The 20693-nt window shown below is 40.4% G+C and overlaps 1 protein-coding gene across 2 annotated transcripts in view; it reads right to left on the bottom strand.

The window, feature by feature from the left end:
- The window catches only part of FBLN1 (fibulin 1), an 82427-nt gene that overhangs the window by 22254 nt on the left and 39480 nt on the right, over positions 1-20693 (bottom strand). The window contains exons 9-15 of one of the 2 annotated variants that reach the window (XM_063355051.1): positions 19325-19468; positions 18380-18508; positions 17756-17881; positions 17056-17175; positions 16078-16209; positions 15407-15530; positions 1941-2083 (exon numbers count right to left, since the gene is read on the bottom strand). In XM_063355051.1, coding sequence (XP_063211121.1) covers positions 1941-2083; positions 15407-15530; positions 16078-16209; positions 17056-17175; positions 17756-17881; positions 18380-18508; positions 19325-19468 — 918 coding nt within the window. Of the gene's footprint in view, positions 1-1940; positions 2084-7126; positions 7555-15406; positions 15531-16077; positions 16210-17055; positions 17176-17755; positions 17882-18379; positions 18509-19324; positions 19469-20693 lie in introns of those variants that run through there. The other variant, XM_063355061.1, reaches the window with a different exon arrangement.

The raw sequence follows: 20693 nt of genomic DNA, 5'->3' as shown, positions 1-20693 counted from the left end.
AATTTGACAAAATTACTTGTCCCCAAAGCTGGTGGAGGACACCACCCCACTCCGAGTTTGTCTTTTAAAAGGGAAAGAAAGAACATTTTGGGGAAGGGAGGATTTGGATTTATTTTCTCCTCCTGCACCATCCAAGCAGCCCTGAAGCCAAACACTATTACTTTGAGAGTCCAGAAAGACCACTGTTAGAAACCAGCAGGATTTCCAGCAGGTACCTAGAGGATCACACTGAGGATCCACAGGGTGGGCAGTGGAGGGGCACCAAGCAGGTAAACCCCTGAACTCTGACTCCCTTAGGCAGATACACAAAGTATTGCTATTACAAATTACAGAGCCCTTTTGAGCATCGGAGAAGGGTTTTAGGTTAAAAAAAAAAAGAAGAAAAAAAAAAGTGAGACTATTTTTCAAGCCTCTTGTGAGGGAGGTAAGTATTATTATTCTCATTATTATCCGTGCTCTACAGATGATGAAACTAAACCATGAGGCTGTAAGAATTCACCCAAGGCCATGCGCTGAATTACAGTTTAGGAACGTCTTCTGGGCTTCAGCAGTACTCTCAGATTGCTAGGTCTCATCTCTTTTTATTAAATCATGAGGATGGACTAATGAGGGAACGGTTTGGGAAGCATCCTGGGCCAAATACTTAGCTCTGCTGCCAGTACACCTGGTGAAGCTGAAGGGGTGTGTATGGCAGCAGAAGTGGCTATGGGGCATTCTTCCGTTCCCTGTGAAGTAGGGCCAGCCAAGGCCTGAAACAGGCCTGACGCAATCTACAGCAGCTCTATGCATCTAAGTTATTGGCGTTTAAATTGTTCCTATATGAACAAGACTTGGGATGTCTCTTGCCCTACTTGTATGGCCTGGTGCAGAAGTGAAGAATCAGCTTTGGCTTTCATTTGGGACAACTTTCTGAGGTCACAAGGCTGAGACTCTGGGTGCCTCAGAAACTGGGATTTAAGATCTTCAAAAACCCCTCCAAAATGATCTTCCTTTCCTCTGTCCCCTTCTTCTCTCTCTGTGTCTGTGCCACGCAGCAAGTTGCTGAGTGGCCCATCCTTCAGCGAAGCAGGGCTGAAGGCAGCCATCCCACCTCTGGATGTGTAGGCAATCCCCAGTGAAGCTGCCAGAAAACAAGTACAAACGCCAAGGAGCAAAAATTGGCTCTTGATCAGTAAATTTATCTGTGAACTAAGGAAAGTGAGCACAATCCTTGTGAAACTGCAGGATTAAAAACTCACAGGTACTACAGAGGCTGAAGGAACTAAAGAAATGCAGGAATGCCCATGGGAGTGCAGCATCTGGGGCTGGAAAACTCAGTTTGGATGACTGGACAGCCACTCACTTGGATGCTTTTTGAAGATCTTAGCTTAAAAGCTTTCTGGACAGTCCTTGGAATGTCCCTTCCTTTATTCTATACTTTAAAAAAAACAACACTTATTGTTTTCATAGGGCAAAAAATAGGCAAACTGCAGTACTAGATGGTGTACTCAATATAATCTATTTTGTGATTAACATCTGCATGTAGATAAAGGCCATATTCTTGGAACGAGCCACCTGTCAATAGCGAACAACAGACCATAAACAGATGAGAGAAATATAATGAGCACCTACTTCCTATGGCAAAATCTGCAAAAAAGGGAAGAAAAATGTCATGTGGCACACAGCTATTATGTGGGTAAATGTGGTAAATGGGAATTCAGACTCAGTACTTCCTTAGACCAGGAAGCTGTGTAAGTTAGAGCTCAGAATGACTTTCTTTGCCCCATAAAATTAAAACTCATGGATATTGAAGGTTTTAATTAAATGAATAGTACACTATAATTTGGAACTGTGCAAACATTTTACTGCAACTGGTAGCTAGTCTGGCTTTAGGCAAGGATTTCCGGTGGAGGTTTTATATGTTGTAGTCTATTAAATGGAACAAGGAACAAACCACTTACCTTCAGGTCTTGTAAATTCTCTGAACGTGGGCAGTGAAATGACAGTGTGGGAAATTGTGTGGACTGGATCCAACACACAGTTGACATCATTTGGTCGACAAGACTTAATGCAACGGATCGTATCTGTCTTTTCGAGTCTGACACTAAGAAGAGAAACGAGAGAGAGATGCATATATATCCTGGAAGTTAATTACTTTGTGTTTTCCAATCTGGGGAGCTAGCAACTATAAGTGATGTAAGTGTTCATTCTTTGCCTCAAAAACTTAGACAAAGGCAGATCATCAGACCTGCTGAACCACTGAAAAATTTGGGTTGGCTAAAAGTTGCAGTCAAAACCCCCTCAAAGCCAGGCATGTAAAAAATAGAGAGAACTGTAGTGCATAAGATGCCATGTAAAGTCACTTTCCAAGTACAAACAGGATCAAAAGGCTGTCTGGACCAGATCCTCAGCTGCAGTGCACTGGCGTGGTCTCACCAATTTCAGTGGAGCTACGCTTATTTGCACAAGCCTTTTTGTACTCCATGTGATGATATCAGTCATATAAAGCAGAAGCAATTGTTTCCATTCTGGAAATCTGGCAGGAAATATCCTAAGGGACAACTTTCTTTCAAGAGTTTCAGTGCAGCAAGAGCCAGAAGAGCCTGTCTTAAGTCTTTTTTTTTCACACACCCCCTTTCCATCTAAACTGAGAAAACAGAGAGGAATGGAAACCAGGGGAGGAAAAAAGTTAACCACACTATTTAAAACCTCAAAGATTGAATTCTGAGTTTGGGGAAATGGTAAGGGTCATTTCATATTCCATCTCAACCAGCTGCTCATTCGTCCTTGAAAGTCTATTAAAAGTTAAATGACTTCTTCTCACCCTTGTCCACTAGAGTGAATTTAAAGTCACTTACAGTTCAAGAACTTCACACAATACCCGGTCTGTGCTCATGAGAGATGAAAGGGCTATGCTGGGACTTACAATGTGACTAAGCCCCACAAATGGTCTCAACTTTGACCTGCCCATTTCTTCATATTTCTAAGTGGGAAAAAGAAAAGACTGCAGTGTCAGAGGGGGGCAATTAAAAGATTAAAAGGAAGAAAAATTCACTGAGTAAAAGGGAAACAAAAATGGAAGCTTTACTTTGTCAGATACTTCTAGAAACAAATGGTTCTTGCTCTTTTCAAAATGTGTTACCCAAGTCCACACCTACAAGCCATCTTTTTTTAGATGTTCAAAGGGACTTTATGGCTCTATTAATAATAAATACATCAGTAACTTCTTATTATATGCTATCCACATTTGCTCATCAAAGAAAACAAAGCCAAACACGCTGATATTGTATGAAGCTAAAATAAAGATAAAAGAGAAAACATGAATCAACATTAAGGAAATCATGCTTCAACAGATGTGAACTGGCATAGTCCACGGGAAGGCAATGAAGCTGGGCTAATTTACACCAGCTGAGTCTGGCTTGTTATTCTCACTCTGTAGTTGACGTTTTGAGACTGGCCAGGAGATACAGGCCAGGAGAGCCCTTTTACTTCCCACCATTATCTGGGTACAAAATCTCGTCATTTCCTAGACATCTCACAGGGAACAGAATAGGGCTTTCTACTGAAATGCCTCATGCTGGTCATTTTAGAACAAATTAATTCTGGTTATATTTGGATATATTCTGACCTACAATAACAGATTCCATCCCCTTATTTTAAACCTCAGATGCCAAATTAAGAAAGGACTTCCAGCTAGCTGACCCTCACGTCTGTGCAACAAGGATCAGCTAAATTACGCAGTCTAGTTCCAGTGTAAAATATGCTATTTCAAAATAGATAACAAATACAATTGAAGCAAAATGCACATAGTTTGTGTTTGTTTGCTGCTCTCCTTTTTTTTCCTTATTCTGTATAGAGGAGTTTAGTAGACGTTTACATCTATGCAGCCACTAAACAAACACTACACCTTTCCTCCGGATCCTGCTGAGACAGGGTCACAACAGCCAAGTCAGGCTGGTTTTACTTCCAATGACGTGTTTACAAATTCTGAAAAAGTTCTTCAAAAGCTTTTCCTCTTTGCCTTATATAATACATAAATAATAACGATAGCATCATCTAAAGGCTTTAGGGACACCTAAAGTAGCTTGCATAACTCATTTTGGGACATTATTACAAATGAAGTACTGACAGAATACATACAGCATCCTAAATTTTCATAGCTGAATTTAGGTAATAGAATTTGCATGCAAAAAACATTGTGGTGGGAGCATCTGAAGTGTTCAATATTGGTCTGTCTTCGCCCCTTCCTTGGAAGAAAAGAGAGCTTTACTCCCGATTTCAGCTGGAACAAAATTTGGCGAATACAAACATTTCTGAAATTCTCATCCAATAAAGCCATTAATTTGTTTCAGATGCAAGTCCTAGGTAAGATTTGCATTCATAACTCTCACTTCCAATTCCGTGGAGTAAAGCATTCTGACATGAATTGGGTACCCTGCCTACAGAAACGGAGGACCACAATGATCACAGGTGATTTGTGTTAGTTCCTAACTAAAATTAGTTTCTAGATCCATCCAGCCTGCACCCATACATGTGACAGATGCATGTTTGCGTCAGCTCGGTTTCTTTGCGTCGTTTCTCTCTCCTCTTATAAATCCCACAACCTTTTATTCTTTTTGCATGTTCTATCCACTGCTAAAGTTGAGTTTGTGCTTTCATTTTACCCTGTGTAAATATTCATTTTCTGATCTCCTTTCTTTTGATATCCCTGCTAATTGCTTCAGCATATTCAAAGTGCAGCTGGTCACACTTTGTTCTCTCATTGCTTCGATGGCACATCTTTAGACATCTTCTGCAGTAATTTCTTTGACAACTAGTATCTATTTCAAATCCTGGTACTTGTTATTAATGATGTGCTCTGACCTCAAAATACTTCTTAATTTTATCCATACCATCATCTTTGCATTTGATCTTCCAATTAGCTGAGGTTTTCCTTTTTGCTCCTGTCTTCCTATAGTGCGGACTCTGACTGACAAAAGTTTCTTCCTAAGTACCGAGAACTTCCTTTATTCAAATCTTTCCTTCAAGTTTTCCTGCTCTAACAAAAATTACAGCTTTGGAGCTGGTACCTCCTCCAGGCCTTTTTCATTTAAAAGAGAAAAAAGTTAAGAAACAGCTCAGTTGCTCTAAATATTTTGCAAATAATCCTTTCCTGAATGTAATTTTTTCTTTCTTCTTGGGTCCTGGTGTCATTCCTTTTCCTATTCTCTGTTGGATTCAATTAGTAAGTTCTTTGGACCAGGAGCCATGATTTCATTTTCATTTGGAAAGAACCACGCACTTAAATGGCGCTACATAATTACATACATTGAACTTGAAAGTTCAAGCTACGCTGCAGCAATAAAGCTTCTAATAGAGGAGAATCTGAGCTCCGTGTTCTTGAATTACTTGCTGAAAATGCAATTAATATGGTAGCATTTTACAATACTGAGGGCCAAATTCTCACGCTCCCTTCTTTTCCTGCCAAACAAATATATATTAATGCTTGCAAAAATGAAGTTTATTTTTGAATCTTTATCCTACTTAATTATGGCCTCATAATGAACTGGTAGCCAGAGGGCATTTATATACAAGCATCTTCTGTGGTGGTAAGAAACCCCATTAGCTCAAGTAGCATGGGCTTGTGCTTTCAATATTTAAAGCTGGGACTCTATCCCCACTGGCAACTTCTGGCAGCTTTATAAGTATGTGTCAACAGACTTATTAAACATTGGCATTCCTCACGAGACTTGAACTCCTGTCAGCCAGCTGGGATAAACTTTGCCTTAGGGAACATGTAATACTCTGGCAGAGTGCTGCGATCATGCCACAATCTAGTCCTTGGCTGATGATGAGCCCGAGAGCCCGCAGCTTACAGCTAATAGAGTAATTCCTTATGTTCAGGTGATTAAGGCTTGTGATCTCCATTTAGAAGTTTCCCAGTTTCTAACCTTGTATCTTGCCTGTGCTGTCTGTATTTATATGGTAAAGCATGTTTTTTATACGTGCATTCACATGGATTATTCCTCATTCATCTATGGACTGATTATTCTGCCTATGTAACGGGCAGCAGAGATATCTGAGCCCAGAATGGTGTAAACATTAATTTTTAGATCATACCTCTGGGACTGAGCTTTTAATATGTATCAATACAAGGACTGAAAAGTAAGATAAATCCTGTTCCAGCTCACAAAACAAAATTATTCCAAAGAATTTCCAGTTTTATTGTCTACATTGTTCTTGACAGCATAAAAGTAAAGGAAGAAAGTCATAGAAGTAAAGGAAGAAAGATCTGGATATTGGAATTGTGGCTGACTTTTCAGGGCTGCTAGGGTTTGATTGGGGTTTTTTGGGTGGTGGTCGTGGGTAAAGTCTTTACAGTTAAAAACATATCACCTTTGATATGGAAGTTGGAGAGACAAAAATGTTATAAGACCAATTAAATATCTTTCTCAAATGTTCTTGTATACACATCTCAGGATATAGCCTGTGAAACAGAAAGGAGCTCTCTGCTACTAGCTGAATGCTGTTAGGAAGTTCATTGATGTTTTCCCATCATTAGTGGAAATTCCACTGAAAGGAAGATCAAAAGTCTCTAAAATAAATGTTCTTTAGACAAGATTCTCTTTTCTACCATCCTTAAAGGCTAGAACTGGGATCTGTACCTGGTGGAAATCAGCACAAGCTCACTGGCTACAGCAGTGCAATGACAACTAGCACAGCCTGGAAATCTGGTTCCACACTTCCAAAGTGCATTGTGTTCTGGGGCACCTCTGAGGTCCTAAGGGCCTACGTTGTGCCCTTTTAACAGATTTTCAGAAAATGCATAGTATTTGCCCCGTAAGTGATGAAACTCCCTAAAGATGCATCTGTTGAGACCACTCAAATTAGGTACCTCTTCTGTTTTGAAAATTTAGACCTAAACATATGCAACTGTGTATCATCAAATGAGACCAGCTCCACTACTGTGTGAAGTAAATTAATAGCTTTCGGTCCTCAGTATGTTCAGGTAATAAGCTCTTGGACATCAGTTTCTGCTTTTTATAATGATGCAAGGTACACATAAGGATCTCCCCAAATTGAGCCGTTCAGTGACAGGGGAAAGCAGAGAACTGTAATGATGATGGTAAATAAAATGCAAGTGCAGCGTGCAACCGATGAACTAAAACTTTATTGAAATTGGGAAAAAAAAGCTACTCTTAGAAGAGAAAGAGTAGCCAATGATGCCTGTAAGTTAGGGATCAAAGCTGTGCAGAGACAAAGATAAAAAGTTTGGCAATAAACGTGTTGACAGTTCCATGGCGGGAAAGTTGCATTTGAATTGTCAGAAGAAGGTCTCTGGGCTCTGTGATTTGCCGCTGCATGACCACAATGCCACTGTGGTTGTTCACTTTTTTTGTGGTGAAAAAACCCTCCTGGTTCCCGCTGATGATGGACAGCAGAATTTTATCCCCAGGGACAGCATTGGAAGGGCCCATGCGGAAAATGTCGGTGGGTACTTGAATGTTGGTGGGAAAAGAGAGGTGATAGTAGGTTATTCTCAGAGGCAGGCTCTGGCACTCCTTATTTTCATTACAAGGCAAGCGCTCACAGCGACTGCAAGAAAAGTGAGAACACAAGACAAGAGGAAGATTAGCGTACATTTAGCAAGCGTGATAGGAGAGCAAGGGCAGTGGGGGTGGGAAAAGATACGTTGACTTGCATACTCTATCCACTCTTCAGCCTGGCACCTCAGTCATATTGCAAAGGGACATTTATTAAATAAGGATGAATTTGTCTGTAGTTGGTGCTTTTGGAGAAGCGTTGCCGTTTTCAGAAGTGCTGCCCTTTCTTTGCACGCACAGATGGATTGAGTCTGGCACCTCACTGTGGCTGAGAGTTTATTTGCATTTAGATGAGCTAAGCTCTTCCTAGGGAGAGCCAAGTTTTATTCTTGTGTTGTTTTTATGCCCCCCAAGTGTTATTCTTTTGTTGATTGGACACATGTTAAATAAAGGAAGAGATCCTAAGTGGTTAGTGAGTTGACTGTGTCCTATATGGGATGTCTGGCTGGATTTTAAGACTGAGCAAAGTATTCTGAAAATCACAAATGTACAAGGAGCTGGTCTTTCTGAGAAAGAAGAGGCACTCTAGATACTGCACTATGTATGTTCATCATCTGACAGCATACAGAGGAATGTAAAGCTTATTTTCAATACTGCCTGTATGTTAAGGTTTATTTGCTTTGAAGACAAACCTTCTTCCTCCTCATGTGGCACAGTAGTTCCCTGTGCCACCAGGAGAATCAACCTGAGTAGGACTAACACCCATCTAGGCGAGCACTGAACACAAGATCCAATGGCCTGATGTCTCCAGCATGTGCCCTACACATTCAGTCCACTCTTACGCAGCCTTGAGCCACAGGAATGATGCTGGTAAGTTGCTCTCTGCTGTTCCCTTCCCTTATCACTAGGCACCTATTACAGCGTCAAATCCAGAGAACTAGGAAAAGATCATCCATACAGGCCAAAAGTGAACAATGAACATCAGCACTAGAAATCATGATCTGCATGGAGGAAACAAGCTCCTCCCTTTCTGTTACTGAGAGAAGTGAAGTTTGTCCAGTAAAATATGGCACAGACAGGTACGGGCATTAAAGTCACTGCTATTAAAGAATGGTGTAGTTTACCAGCACATTAATGAAGATCTGACATGTCATGATACCTGGTGGGTTTGAGAAGTGTTTAAAGAATTGCATACAAGAAAAGTTTATGTGACTTTCAGATTAAAGATATGCCCAAATCACCACATTCAATTTGGTATCCAAACATCCTCTCAGACAGGTGCAAAGAAGTGGAGGTAGACATGACGATCTCAGATGGATGTTGACTTTGCAAAATTTGGGCTTGATCAGGTTGTGCATTTAGCTCCAAACTTGCTTCATGTGCAACTAGGAATCAATTAAGTTACATACAAGAGCCTTTCCACTTAAAAGCAATATTCAGTCCACAGTCTGAGGTTTGCGAACCTAAACTATTTATTCGTTTCTTTACCAAGAAATGCTCCAGCATGAAAACACGGTTTGATTCTTACTACCTCAAGGAAACTTGAGTGCCCATCCCATTTATTTTTTTTTGGCATATAAAACTGAGCTCCTATCAGGAGTATCTGGTATCAACAGAACTCTGGCTCATAAGCAAGCCCCACGTTGTTTCCAGTGCATAGTGACCTGAATTCCAGGAACTTCTCATTATATGCAAAATAAGTATTTTCAAAAAGAGTAGTTAAAAGCACCCTCAGTTCTTCAGTTAATGTGTTCTATGTTTTCTTTTAATACCACTTGCAAACGAAAGTACAAAGCAATTCTTTGAAGACTTAAATGCGTTCTTAATTTTATTCATGTGCGTAAAGAGCACGCACAAGTCTTCACAGGATGGCCGGCTAATTAGGTGTGGATACTCTTGGAATATTTTCAGGTATAGTGAGTTCTGCATTCTTTTCTGAAATGTCATCAATAACTACTCTAAAGAGAATTACTTGGTTTTGCTGCAATCATGAGGCTACTTAGTTTTGCTGCAATCATGAAGCAAGTCAAGACAGTTAATTTCTTAGTTGGAAATGTTTTCTTCACGTAAATCTTTCTGGAAGCACATACACACTCATGAGCACTCACATGCTCAGAAAGATATCCTGATTTATTCTTTTATAAAAGATACATTTTATAATAATAGCCAGATTTTTTTAAGAGAACAAAAAGCCAAAGCTCCCAGCTTCCTAAGATTTGAAAAAGGACATTCTGCTGATTCAGAAAGTTATTTGTGGAGACAGGTGTGCCTGCGGCTAGGAGCTAGAATTATTCAAAATTCATCATCTTTTATCTTATTCTTTGGTGGTGCACACTTCACACTGCACACTTCACTACAGGTTTAGTTAATATGCACTAATTGTTCCATCAAATAACCACAAAGGAGAGATAGCAAGTATTATTGCTTTCAAGAACCAGAGTTCATTCTGGGGTCATGCACCACAAAGGCAATAAGCAATGAGCTTTTAAATCCCAGTGTACTCTCTAAACCTTCTTTAAGTGCTTCTCTTCAATGGGCAGCAGAAAATTATACAACGGGGGAATCCGACAATCTACTCCTAGTGAGTGAGCAGCCCAAGACCCCAGGTGCTGCTCCAGCTTGGTGGCATCTCAGGAGGGATGAGCTGGCCGTAGGGCTACCGCGCCCTGCCACCACGCCGTGTCGCTGTGGGAGAGAGCACGGGGGACCCGGCGGGAGAAGGGCAGCGCTGAGGAGGCAGCGAGCGGCTACCAGAGAAACCCAACCCAGAGCCCAAGTAAAACACGCACTGCTTTGCAGTGAGGCAGTTTTACAGGCATCTTTGCAAACCTCTAAAATTAGGCACATGGGCTAGAAAAATAAGCATGTACTGCTGCTAAATGCTTATTCCTGAATTTGTTCCTCAATATTTTACCTTGCTCACTACCCTGTTCTCTTAGGTTTACTTATGTGGCTGAAATACTGGTTTCAAAGAATTACTCATAGTTTGAATTTCATGCACCAAACCCTGGTTACTCATAAAGGAAACGAACACTACCAAAACTAGTGCAATTCCATTTTAGATAATGAATACAGCATTTCCTAACAGAGAAATGAGGGTAAAATATCTTCTGCCTTCCCTCCTGTTGATTTCTGAGCCTGGTTTTCACTCCATTGTGCCCAAAGGCATTGAGTGGTATACAACAATCCTCATGCGATGAAGGGAAAAGAACTTTTTATTAGCAGGATTTATGGCTTTGTAGTTTATTTCATACAGGTAAACCATCTCGATATGCTGAACAACTGACCAAGTGTTATTACCAAACTCTAAATTACACTTCTCTGAAATTTGACCCAGTAGATTTCCAGAACAATATTCCAGACCTCCTAAAATATACTCCACTACAAAGGCACTTGCTCATGCTGTCATTGGTGTGTATTTCTTTTCAGCAGGTTGCACCACACCTTGAGACCCAGATGAGCGATCAGCCGGGCTGTACCACCACATCATGGATCTCTACATTTATGTTAACAGAGCAGCTGTGTAGGAAAGGTGGTTTTTGTCTTAAACAGATGAGACTTAAAGGGAATGAAACCAACTGATGGTTTTCACAGATATTTCTTAACCAGAGTAGAATCTGGAGTCCCATTTCGGGCTCAGGTGGGAATACAGTACACAGCAGTACAGTAGACAGGATGGAGCTGGAAAGTCTCAAGGAGTTTTCAAGCTATAGAAAAGACAGACCCACCTTCATATTGCCCTCAGCACTGAGCCTGTATGTCCTGTCCTTGTCTCCTTCATCTGCCTTCCCCAACCTGGCTCCTTCTTCCTATCCCCTTTCCTTGCCTACTGCCTTTCCTCCTCAAACATTTGGCATCAGGACTGCCCACTCAGCCAGTGCCAATGCTTCTCTTCTTGCTCCATCCTCTCCTGGCTGACACTTGGTTCTCTCCGTTGCTACCTTACAGCCCTAGTCCCAAAGCATACACCCCTTCCGTCAGTATCTTTGTGCAGCCATCCCAAATTATTCCTTGCTCTGATGGTCTTCACCCAAATCTGGCATCAATCACCCTTAACCATAAGCTTCTGATGCCTGTGGTTGGTTTCCCCCTTACCTCTAAATTCTTTTAGCCAATTTTACTTCCTACCCCTCAAGCGTCTCCCATATTCATTCTCCTCACCTGCTTATACCTTCAGATCCTCCCCTTGCTACATTCAGCCTCCTTATCCCTATGTACGCCTTTCCTTCTTACCGAGTCGGCTTTTATCTCACCCATGCTAGGAACAGCTTTCTTACCCATGGCATGTGGGTAGTCCTTGAAATCACAGAAGAAACATGCTCTGGGGTTGTCAGGGCCAGCAGAACCTGGCCCAGGACAAATCAGAGCTAACATTATGGGTAAGATCGGGCTTCTTTCCTGTGGCCATATGTGAGAGTGGGGTCAAGCAGGCTGTGGAGTCGGTACCTGCACATTTCAGACTGCTTTAAAGAGCTGGAAGAAGCTCAGGTCTGCTAAATCAGAAGAGGATTTTTTGTTGCTAAAAAAGAAAGACCTCTCTACTTTCTATGAAGAATTAAATTGCACTGAGGAAGATAGTCAAACACAAAGACAGATTGACACTGAGGCTATGAAATCCTTATTCAAGGACTTGAAGCAAAAGTTAAACAACTCAGAAATACTCCAGGTAGACCTGATTCTGTTTTGGCATACAGGAGTGGATTAAGATTACCCATCAAGGTCCTAATTTCCTACAGTTTATGAAAAAAGGCAAAATACAATTTTACAAAGTTCATAATTTCAAAAGTTTCAGAGGGTTTTGGAAAGGATGACAAAAAGCGCAAAAGTAATCTAACGAATTTCAGATCTCTACTGCAAAACATGACAGACAACTGTTAAAAGAAAAAAAAAAATCATCAAAATGTCTTAAACACACACTTGGAAATGAGTAAACTGCTTTGGCTGAAATTTGCCAACACTTAAGCCTGAGTCAGACACCTGGCATGTAAAATTTCAGCCGTTGGTTATGTTTTGGCAAAATTCTAAGCAGTTAAAAACAGGTCCTTATAACGAGAAGCGACAGGCAATCTTAATAATACGCAGACATGTCTAGAATATAAAAATATTTCCCAGTCTGGCTCAGTGCAGCACACATTTCTGACACACCGCCATAACCACTTCTTTATCTTTTCTACTATTTTTCTTGGCTTAAATATTACAAATGTTTGACTTCAGTGTCGCATAAAGAGAATTTAATTGTTATGCAATTTGAAAACAAAAAGTGTTTGGCAAGGCAGTACAGCAAGTTAAGTCCTATTGTGAGCAGCAGTAGATCTTAATTATCCTTGGAAAAATACCAAGCCTATAGGCTGATCAAGTTTTAAAAAAATGCAGAATTTAAGCAAAAGAGATAAGACCTTCAATAAAATTGTTACCATTAAGGATCAGACCATGCCAGGCACTTTGCTGGTCTTTGGGGAAGGTTACACAGGCTGTTTGCTCCTGAAGCTCAGAGTATCTATACAGCGCCCTGAGCTTTCAGCCTGTAGCATGGGACGATCCTGCGATTATTTCACCTGATGACAATCACCACTGCAACAGCCACGCAAAAATCTTTCCTTCAAAGGTATTAGGTAAGGAAGCTTCTGGGTCACTGAGGGCTCTTGCTTGTACGTAAGGATTTTAAGGAAAAATAAGAATGAACAAACTTGGATTTGCAGGAATGAGGCCTATGAAATTATAGCTGTTCCAAAGAAAATATTGGAGAATAGGGTAAAAAAAATCCCATAAAGTGCCAACTTGATGAGAATGGAAAATGTGTTGTCTTTCTTATGACGTGCCAAGTTGGTGAAACTGGAACGTGTTTTGAATAAAAAGGAGAGGAAAATGGTATCTGTAATAGATACGATGTTATGAGAAGCCAACTGTTTTGATTTTAGAGTCCTGGCACAAGGTTGGGTGAAATAGTGATTTAATGTCATTATCATGCAAAAGCTAATGAAGATATGCTAGCTATCAGCTATGATGGGTTATATACACCAAAAATAAGTGATTCAAGAACGTGTAAATTAGTTTGGATATCAAAAGGCTGCTAAAGAGTTGTCTTATGGAACTGTTCCCCAATGGCCACAAGGTAACCCACTACCTAAACTCTGATACCGGCATGTTGGTATAATACTTGTATACTGGCTAAGTATGAGTACCTATCTCCCTATTGAACTAACTTGGACTTTTTGCAATAAAGACAATGAACTCATATTCTCTGTTTTATGCAAACGCATTTTCGACAATAAATTTAGTAACTGTGTCTGTAGCTGTTGAGAGGGGAAAACCTAATAAATCCAACAAGATAATAACTCAAGGAATTAAAATAATTAGAACTTCGCTGAGCAGCTGCAGGATTTGTGTCTGACTCATAGCCTAATTATAGCCCTAGCACATCAGAAGAATCTCTCCCTATGAGTCTGTTCAAGTTAGGCAGAGTAAGCCATTACAAGGCCCCAACAACCCAGACACAGAAAAACTATTCAGACATTCTACTCCTTCCCCAAAAGATCCCTTACATCTCAAATAGCCATTAATTTCAACACATGCATAGAAATATAGATAAGAAAGAATATGAAGGGGAATGCGTGTGTGCGATGCATATTTTATAAACTGAACTTTGCAACTCAGGGATGTCCATAAAAGTAGAAATCTGCTAATTCTGCTTAGTGTCCCATTGCAAATGACTTTTTTGAATTAGGATGCAAATGAACCCACAATATTACAAATAAAGAGAACATCTGCATCCCAAGGCACTGCTTGTTTATTGATGTGACAAATATAATTTGAGGTTTAATTATTATTGACACTTCTCAGAATACAAGCGTATTTTATAAATATCTGGTTTTATACCATGAACTCCCTCTACAGCATTCTCATCAAATACTTCTGCTGTGCCACTTATATGGCGTTTCACAGCTAAAGGTTTAAATGGAGACTAACTAATCCCCACAGAGTCCCTCCGATGAAGATCAGCGTTAGCTTCATTGTACGGAGGAGGCACAGAGTACTCAATTTTATCTAAAAGATGGTGGGTATATGAACACTGGCTGTGAAAAGCAATAGCAGGCTGATGACAAATGTGGACCGTACACCTACCTGGGTATGGGGTACATGGCGGGGGACCATGGAGCAGCCTTTGGAAGAATCGCGGGAGTACAGGGTGGCCATAAAGCCACAGGGCGGGAGGAAAAAGCACTCATCCGCATCAGCCATAAACTCCAGCTACGCGACTGAAATTTTGCAACAACTTCTGCACTTTTCTACCACCATTTGATGGGCATAAATGAGCTGCCAGCTGCCCCTCTCCCATACTGTATTTTCAACACCTGAATGCACAAACTTTCTCTGAGCTAGGTACATGGGCAGCAGCTAATGTATCACCCTTGCTAGGATTCCCAGCTTTTTTAACAGAGGTGGAATTGGGGAAGACATTCTAAGTAGTAAGACATTCTTGCAATGCTTTGCAACAGCACTGGTAAGACTTCAGAGAGGGAGCTAAAAATAACCCTTCCGTTGGAGTATAATAGTAAGGAAAGACTACGTGTGAAAGGAAGTGAAAGTCAGAACTTTGAAGCTGAATGTGACCCTCCTAACAGGATGCCTGCAAGGTAGCCCAAGAGAGAACGTCAGCTTATGGCTCTAGAGATCATTAGGATGCAAACCACTGACATGTGGCATTTTTTAAGGGAATACTTTTTCCTTAGACTGAAACAGGAGCATGAGAAAGGGACCAGACCTGTGTGTGCAAAATACAGGGTAGGCCTACCAACGAAGTATATGTTTGCCAGAATCCATTATGTATTCATTCGGCAGTGGCATGACATAAAGGAGATCACGCCACCAAAAACCTGTTCAACCTTGAAAAAGAAAGTACTTACGTATCTCCCGACTTGCGGTAATTTTCTGGACATTCCAAAGACAGACAGCGAAAGCCCCCCTGGATGTTGAAGCAGGTCTCATTGAAAGAGCAGTTGTGGCTTTCTGCAACACACTCATCGATATCTGCCAAATGGAAAAAGGTGAGTGGATTAAACACATGCCTTTTCTCTACTTGCAGGTGCCAGATGATGAAAGTATCATATTAGGTACTACAGAACATGGGATGCAATTAAACATTGTTACAGCATTGGAAGGGGAGGGCAGGAGAACAAAAAAGACGAAAACTAACCCAAACAGGCAAGAATAGGATAAGGAAGAGCAGCAGTGCCACTAAGTGGACAAGACCTAAATATTTGCTGAAATGTTTATAGCATGATATTTCATTTTAATGGCTAAACTAACTCATGCCATTTCGCAGTGGGAATCTTCAGAATTTGGTAGAATTCTTTAATAATGTTATAAAAAAATATTCTCCACTGCATTCTATAGATTATAAGAGAAATTTCCTGTATATTTATTATAAAATACTGGTTTCTTCAGATTTCAAGCTGATGTTTACTGCTTTACCTATATTGTTGTAGGAAAGACAGATTCTTAAACATAAAAACTTGCTAGAAATTTTTTACAAGTCCACAATCCAGTCAAGTCTCCCTACAGTTATTGAACTCACCTTGGCAGTTGCGTGCATTGGGTGCCAACCTGTAACCAGTGGAGGGACAAGTACATTGAAAGCTCCCAGGAATATTAACACATCGAAAGGAACAGATATGCCCTCCAGTAGGTAAAGCACATTCATCGATATCTGCAAGAAGAAAACACCACTGATTTACTATATGTTCATGACATTCAAACAAGTGCACACATACGGTGCTCCCACTGCGAGCTTCAAATACAATTTCATGATTCTAATTGCTGGCCAAGGAAAAGGTGCATCAGATAGGGGTGGCTCTAGTCAATAAAGGCTGCCAGGAATAAATGGAGGTGTGAAGAAAACAAAAAGCAATACAAGGGCCCAAGAGATAAAGTAAATGGATAAGAGCAAACACTTTACAGTGACATGTATCGTAGTACTTTACGAAAGGGAGAGGAATAGTTTTATCCCTGTTCTTTCAAAAAGGAAACCGAGATGAAGTGTTCTGCCTAAGGCCTTACGGTCTAGTAAGTCCTTGAAACCTAAGTCAAAATTCAAGATCTTGTCCACGAGATCACACCCACGTCCTCCTACTTACACATTAGTTCAGAACCAGCCACAAAAAGAGGATATATAAAATACTACCTAGCAATATTATATCTTACATATGTAACATATAAATGTGTTTGTATTTTCACTTGCTGAAGACTAGAAATTCTGTTAGCTCCTCAGAAAAAAAAAAAACAAACCCAAAACATTTCTGGCAAGTTACAGAAGTATGCCAAGCTACAATTCAGTGTAAACAGCAAAACTGACACCACACAAGTAGAGCTATTTCTAGCCTAGGACATGGGTGGAGACCTTCATTAAATACAGTTTCATAGTTTCACAGGAAAATACCAAAGAGACTCACATGTTAAAAGGAAACAATTACAGGTCCATGGAACTGTTCATGCATGTTACAGTGAGAATAAGAAGTGCTCACTCATCCTCCAGCTGCAAATCGATTATGCTTACCTTCACATGAAATCCCATCTATGTCACTGAGTTGAAAGCCACGGCGGCAGTAACACTGATAGGAGCCATACACGTTGGCACACTCTTGACTACAGGGGCTGCTCTCACACTCATTTAAATCTGAAACACAAAATTATACACCTGAATCCCCAATTTCTTGCTATGTTCGTCACTCCTATTACAGGAATAAGGCAAAAGTTTGGAAGACAATTTTTTTTTATTAAAAAAGGATGGTATGCATGTCACTGAGTAAGCTGGAAAATAGGGGGGCTTTGGGTGTGTTACTCTCAACAAAGTCTGGCAGTGTAGGTTAATCGGCAGTGTGCTATTATTTCCCATTGTCCTTCAAGGTGTGTGACTTGGAGGAAGTCCTTAGGACCACACTTGCATTTTTATATCTGGATACCAGCAAGGCTGGTTTTGAAGGCCTTGAACCTGATGTACCTGAATCACCCTTCAAAATACAGCAAATGCAGAACCATACACTTCTGTGTGATTCCACCAAAGGGCAATATACTGGAACTGTGGGCTACCATGGTCTTGATTAATCATAACAGCTTTCATGTAATCAGAGAGACCACACTGGGTTGATTTCTCATGCCGTTCCAGTGCAGTCTTACAAGCTAAAATCAAACAGAAATAGCTAAATAGCAACAAGCTGTATCTCACACTTTATGACCAAAGCATATGACAGACATACCTTCACACGACCTGCCATCAGTTGAAAGTTTGAATCCCATGGTACACGTGCAGTAATAGGAGCCAGGAGTATTCTCACACTTGTGAGCACAAAGGCGGCCTGGATAGCGTCTGCATTCATTGATATCTGCAATGATAAATATATACAGAGGTCTACATATTTGCTGGCTTCACTGCAGTAGTAGTCTGGACAAGAATGTGGTCATAAAAGTTTTATTTTTCAGATCTAAATTTCATACTAGAGAGGAAAGGACTTGCTCAAAATGCTCATTTAGAAGCACCCCGTGCATAATTGAATTAGATCTATAAAGAAGAAAGTTGCTTTGATCTTCCAAAGGAATGTTTTGCTGTAGGTGCATATAAAAATATCACAGAAAACAATTACACACACTCTCATAATCTTACCTTTTAACAGGATAACAGATAACACGTTGACAATACTAATACAGCTTCCTTTGAAGTACCAGCAGCTCTTTAATATGGTATTAGATTTATACAAATAACATAGTAGTCAATTTTACATTCAGATGAAAGAGGTTATGCAGAGAGCAATAACATTATTTACACAGGATCATTTTTCACAATGCCATGGCTGCATGTATTTAAGTCGATAGGTGCAACTTACCGATACAAGTTCTACTGATGACATCAAAAGAATAGCCAGATTTGCACTCACAACGGTAATTGCCTGGGGCATTTATACAAACATGTCCTTCTCCACAAGGCTGATTAGAGGATGAGCACTCATCCACATCTAAAAAAAAGGAGAGAAATGAAATGATTGAAAGTACACTTCTGAGCATGCCAGTTGAGAGAAGAGCAACATCTTAACATATTTCTATGACCCCTAGTAGTTATAAAGTGTTTTGAAACAGAAAGCAAGATTTTGATCTAGCTCTCAGCTTCCATAAGATCAGAGTCATAAATCCAAGCTGAAACAGGTTATCTTGGGTGTCCTGTTAATCTTGATGGACTTGGGAGGGAAAAGGAATCAGGAAATCAGTCTCTGGAGGAAATCAGGTGCAAAATTGTTTTATGATGCACACCCCATATTTATGGATCAGATCTTCAGCTAGGGTAAGATGCCAGAGACCCACAGTCTGTAGTGCTTTGATAAGCCATTTACAAAAATTGAAAACACGTGCAAAAATACCTCTCTTTGCAAAAGCCACCTTAGCTAAAAGCCAGCCAATGGCATATATGCCTTTCAACACTTGAATGGCTTCTGTGGAACATTATGTGGGCCTTGTGTTATACCTCTGTATTGGGGAGGTTTGAGACCACACAGTATTATTCCAATACAATAATATAGTCACAGACAATGGTATTTTTGGGGGATGATTATAATATCTCCTCTTCTTAGAATACAGGGTTTCATGAGTTATATGAAGGGCAAAGAGTGGATCCTTGTCATTCTTCACTTGTTGGGACTGCCATGAGGGAAAGAACAGGATCAGGAATTGACTGTGGGAATGAGAAAAACTTAGGCAAAGTGCAAGAAATTGGTCTACGTAAACAATAGATGTGACTTATTTTCTTCCAACTGTTTTTTAATTCCAAACTTACTTACCTACGCATCTTGTTCCATCTTCATTGAGATGATAACCTCGGCCACAGCTGGGTGAGATTCGCTGGCAGGTGTACGAGCCATCAGTGTTAATACATATCTGTCCAGCTGGGCATGGCATGTTGGTGCTCAGGCATTCATTGATATCTACAAGGGCACAAGAAGTCAGTGTAACCATCTGCTGCCTGAAGATGTTTAAGGTAAGATGCTTTCCTTGTGTAATCCTTCAGAGGATTACATCCTGACATAATCCTTCAGAGACTGAAAAGTTCTGCCCATGGGAGAATACAACTATTTGTGCCATTTAGCTTTACCGATATAAGGTGAAGGGTGTAAGGGTGAAGATCTAAGGGTGAAGATCGGGAGAGGTATGAGACGCCCAGATCCCACTGAAAAGCAGAGGAGATCGGGTATAGAACTTGCATTTGTTTAAAGCCCTTTAAAAGTCTTCCCTAAACCTACAAAGAGATGATCAACAATTCAGTTCACCAGCTCAACCAGTTATGCTGCAGTCTGACTCCATTTTTACAGAGAGATAAACTGCTTCTCACAGGTATTCGCCATGAATACCTTACCTTGTCTTTCGGTAAGTGGTCCATGTAAACACATAAGAATCTGAATTATATATTGACAAGACTATACAGCCCTCTATCATCCATGTGTCTGTTTTTTTACAAACCGGACATCATATCACTTTGTGACAAAGATATTCTTTGCCTAGTAAGAACCCGCTGTAAAATAAAATCTCAGAAAATGTAATGATGAGACGAAGCTGTATGAGCTGGTACGGTGTATCTAGCCAAGAAGGTAAGGAGCTCACTGTTATGCAAGGTTATCATGTGCTATTAGTTTGAGGGAAAGGAGCTTCAGAGTTGGGAATCGGTAGCTACTGAGGCAGCCTTGGCTACCTGGAAATGTTAATGTAACTAAAATCTGACAGTTTGCAGGAGCAGCAGGGTTTGAATGTATGGGCTTGCGTCCCATAAGCTTCAGCAAAGCCCAGCTTCACATCAGTACTTCTCTGCCTAAAATTTTCCCAACTGTTTCACTGGGATATTATCATCATTTTACACAGTGGTACTGTTAACTGTTGAAGAGTTACTGTTTTCCAGTTGGTACGGTATGGTATGGTATTAAGTAGAGCATCCAGCTTGCAAAATGTTGTCTGCCTGAAGATGGGGAAGGGAACATAGTATAACGTGAAACATTTCAGTCAGGCCTATCCCAGCTCACTAAAGTGTAAAATTTTCTACTTACAAAGACACTGGAAAGACAGGAAAGTTTTCATACTTCTTCCCCTCAACCCAAAGGGCAGCATTTTGTTCAGTGTGTAAAATCAGCCTGTGAAATTGTTTTGGTAAATATTTTGAGC

The sequence above is a fragment of the Chroicocephalus ridibundus genome, chromosome 1 (genome assembly GCF_963924245.1).
Source record: "Chroicocephalus ridibundus chromosome 1, bChrRid1.1, whole genome shotgun sequence".
Lineage (NCBI taxonomy): Eukaryota > Metazoa > Chordata > Aves > Charadriiformes > Laridae > Chroicocephalus > Chroicocephalus ridibundus.
This window is presented reverse-complemented; position numbering and strand designations above follow the sequence as displayed.